The sequence below is a fragment of the Nesoenas mayeri genome, assembly GCF_963082525.1.
Source record: "Nesoenas mayeri genome assembly, chromosome: 8".
Classification (NCBI taxonomy): Eukaryota; Metazoa; Chordata; class Aves; order Columbiformes; family Columbidae; genus Nesoenas; species Nesoenas mayeri.
The window spans coordinates 2695690-2699423 of record NC_137554.1 but is presented as its reverse complement, the minus strand read 5'-3'; the positions used below and the strand labels follow the sequence as shown (position 1 = coordinate 2699423).

The 3734-nt window shown below is 54.8% G+C and overlaps 1 protein-coding gene across 1 annotated transcript; it reads right to left on the bottom strand.

Moving 5' to 3' along the window:
• Positions 1-565: 565 nt before the first annotated feature.
• Positions 566-1525, bottom strand: LOC308042903 (olfactory receptor 14J1-like; the record flags this gene model as incomplete). The annotated part of the gene is made up of 1 exon (XM_080348670.1): positions 566-1525. One exon carries the CDS (start codon positions 1523-1525, stop codon positions 566-568), a length of 960 nt encoding a protein of 319 aa, XP_080204796.1.
• Positions 1526-3734: the final 2209 nt, after the last annotated feature.

The window sequence follows — 3734 nt, the reverse complement described above, 5'->3', positions numbered from 1 at the left end:
ATTCGCACACAGGTGCAGGAGTCACTGTGTCTCTCTGACCTCGTGCTATGAGTCCGAGAGGCTGGGACACACTTCAGCCCTGCCATTTGTCACCCTACTCTGCACTTACATGAGATACATGAAGAATGGACATGGGATCTTCTGTTCCAGGAGGAACATCCCAGTGCTACATTCAGGTGGTTCCTCAAGGGATATTACTCTCAACATGAAATCACATCAAGACACTGTCTGTCCCACTGACCTTCATTGAATCCCAAGGAACAGCTGATGGTGTTTCTGCTCACTGGGGTTCATCACCTCAGGAGCACTTTGTGCATTTGTTTACATCTTGTCTACACAATGCAAACATGGACATCTGACCTACTCATTAGTTGTGCTGCCAGGGAGGGACAAAGAACCTCTTCAAGCTGAATGAGAAGCCAGTGCTGGAAATGGTGGTTGTGAGAGGCTGGTCCATGATACTTGACCTGCAGCAGGTTTTCTAGGGTGTCCAGTGGACATGGGCACAACCACTCAGAAAGAAAATGATTTACGTTACATATGCTATGCAGAAGATATGAGCAGGTTATTGCTTTGGAAAGCAGCCAGTCATCAGTTGCCACACTGAATCCTTGAGCTCCTGGTTCCTCATGCTGTAGATGAGGGGGTTCACTGCTGGAGGCACCACTGAGTACAGAACAGACACCACCAGGTCCAGGGATGGGGAGGAGATGGAGGGGGGCTTCAGGTAGGCAAACACGCCAGTGCTGACAAACAGGGAGACCACGGTCAGGTGAGGGAGGCAGGTGGAAAAGGCTTTGTGTCGTCCCTGCTCAGAGGGGATCCTCAGCACAGCCCTCAAGATCTGCACATAGGACACCACAATGAACACAAAACACCCAAATACTACTGAGAAACTTATCGCAATAAGGCCAATTTCCCTGAGGTAGGAGTGTGAGCAGGAGAGCTTGAGGATCTGGGGAATTTCATGGAAGAACTGGCCCAGGGCATTGCCCTTGCACAGGGGCAGTGAAAATGTACTGGCCGTGTGCAGCAGAGCAGTGAGAAACCCAGTGGCCCAGGCAGCTGCTGCCATGTGGACACAAGCTCTGCTGCCCAGGAGGGTCCCGTAGTGCAGGGGTTTGCAGATGGCAACGTAGCGGTCGTAGGACATGACGGTGAGCATAGAATACTCTGTTGTGATCAAGAAGGCAAATGAAAAGAGCTGCGCAGCACATCCTGAGTATGAAATGGCCCTGGTGTCCCAGAGGGAGTTGGCCATGGATGTGGGGACAATGGTTGAGATGGAGCCCAGGTCAATGGTGAGGTTGAGCAGGAAGAAGTACATGGGGGTGTGCAGGTGCTGGTCCCAGGCTATGGTGGTGATGATGAGGCTGTTGCCCAGGAGGGCAGCCAGGTAGATGCCCAGGAAGAGCCAGAAGTGCAAGAGCTGCAGCTCCCGTGTGTCTGTGAACGGCAGGAGGAGGAACTGGGTGATGGAGCTGCTGTTGGACACTGGCTGCCTGTGGGCATGAGGACCTGTCATAGGAGGAAAAGGCAGTGACAAGTTAGGGTAGACTTCTCTGAGGAAAATAAACATGCTGTTTCTCATGGAAAACCCTCTTTCTGATGATGGGATGTTTCAGCTCATTCTCTCTTTCTACCAGCTGAGAAAAAACAGTTCATCACAGTTTAAAATGCGGCTTGGGCATCTGGTTTCCATTAACACAGTTCTGAGGCAAGATCCACTGAACTGCTGTCAGAACAAAAACTGACCCACATCCCCACCCCAACCCCAGAGAGCAAGAGCACCAGGGACAAATGGAGAAACAGGGAAGAACACTGCAGTGCTAGCAGAAAATAAAGCAGGGACCAAAAGGCAGACGGGCATGCTGTGGAACCTTCTCCTGACCCGGCTGTGCTGCTGCCACTCACATAATGACACTGGAGAGCAAGTACTTGTAGCACCTTATTTGTGTACCACGTTGCAGGAAGCCTTCACCTGGAGGTCGAGCTGCTGAGGTGGAGACTCGTGACCTGGACCCCATGGCTTTGGGGCAGAGGGTCTGCTGGGGAGGAGAGGAGACCAGGGGTTGCACTGGGAAATGTGTCTGCACTGCAGGGGATTGCAGGGGGGCTCCTGAATCCCATTCCTGGCATATCTGGTAGGAGCTCCTTCCGCCTGCCCATGTCTGTGCTGCCTGCAGCTGTGTGTCTGTCCCTGGTCTGCTCCCTGTCAGTGTCACAGACCCCGTCCCACCCGCTGTGTGCTCAGCTCTGTCCTGCTCACACCTCCTGGCACTGTCCAGGCAGTGGCAGCTCTGTGTGTGCAGGGGCTCAGGAGCAGCTCAGACCAGTCCTAACGAGAACTGGGGTTCAGTGTCTTCTCCAAAGAGAGAAATAAATGCCCATCTCCCACTGCACACCCAGACAACCAAGAGTGGAAAACTGAAAGCACAGACTCCTTCCCTTGTGGCGGTTGCTTTATCAATGCTGTTGTTCTGAAGGGCCCTCTGCCATGTCTGTGGGGGGATCTGGAGCTCTGAGCAGCCCTGACCCACACAGCCCCCTTCAAGCCCACAAGCTCCCTGCCTGCCCTGCCGGGGGTCGCTCCTTCCACCCACAGCTGCTGCCATGGGATCTCCTGGGCAGGCTGAGCGCTGACCCTGGCAGGTGGCAGAGTCCCTGCCCGGCACAGCCCTGGGGTGCAGGGACCCTGCTCTGCAGGACAGCCCTGGGCACCCCTGGGTGCTCACCCAGCTTCACAGCTCTTCAACATGGCCTGACAAGAGCCCCATCCTTACAGATCCCACAAGCTGTGCCTATGCCAGTTTCAGGAGATGCCTCCAGGAGCTACAGCTGCACTGCCCTGCACCTAGACTTACCATGGCAAGGGCTGCAAAGGTTTCTCCTCCAGTGAGCTCTCAGTCATCCTCCAGTCCTGACCACCTTTAATCTCTCTCTGCCTTGCTCGTCTCCTGAGATCCCCAGGCAGAGCCCTCAGCCCCGCTGCGTGTGCAGACGAGCTGCTCCTGGGCAGAGCTGTCTCTCTGCAGCGCTGCCGCTGCCATGAGCTCCCTGTGTCCCAGGAGCCCAGCCCAGCTCAGCAGCACAGGAGCAGCACAAGGTGCTTTAATGACCCCTCTGGTGGATTTGGTGCTGAGTCCATGGACCTCAGACCCTGGAGGAAGCTGAAGAAACTTCTCAAGAAGTCAGATTCAGATTCAAACTCCTAAGTTTCTTGTTATGTTAATGGGTCCCACTGAGGGAACCTACTGAGAAACAATATCCAGGTTCGGTTAGAGAAGAAAACTGGAGGTCAGGAAAAGCAAAGTAAAGATGTCTCTGACGCTGAGGAAACCTGGTTGTGTTTCTTTAACCAAAAGCCAAGCCCTGACCTTGTACCATGGGAAGTCAGATCCTGTCCCTCCCACGTTGCCCAGGGCCCTTCCTGGGACAGTGTGATGTGGGGCTGTGCAAGGCCAAGGGCAGGACTATGGTCCCACACCTCCCAGGTTCCTGGCTGGGGACAAGGAGGCCATGAGGCCCCTGTGCTGCAAGGACAAGGTGTCTCCTCACAGGCATCAGAGGTGCAGACAACAGCCATAGCCAAGGGGAGAAGGAGCTCATGTCTGGTGGGGCTTTCAGCCTCTTTCCATTCCGTGATCATCTCCACGACAGCCTGTCCTGTGCTGTGGCATCCCCTGCACCTCTGTCCCTGCAGGCTGGAGACATCCCCCCTGCTGCCCCACCTT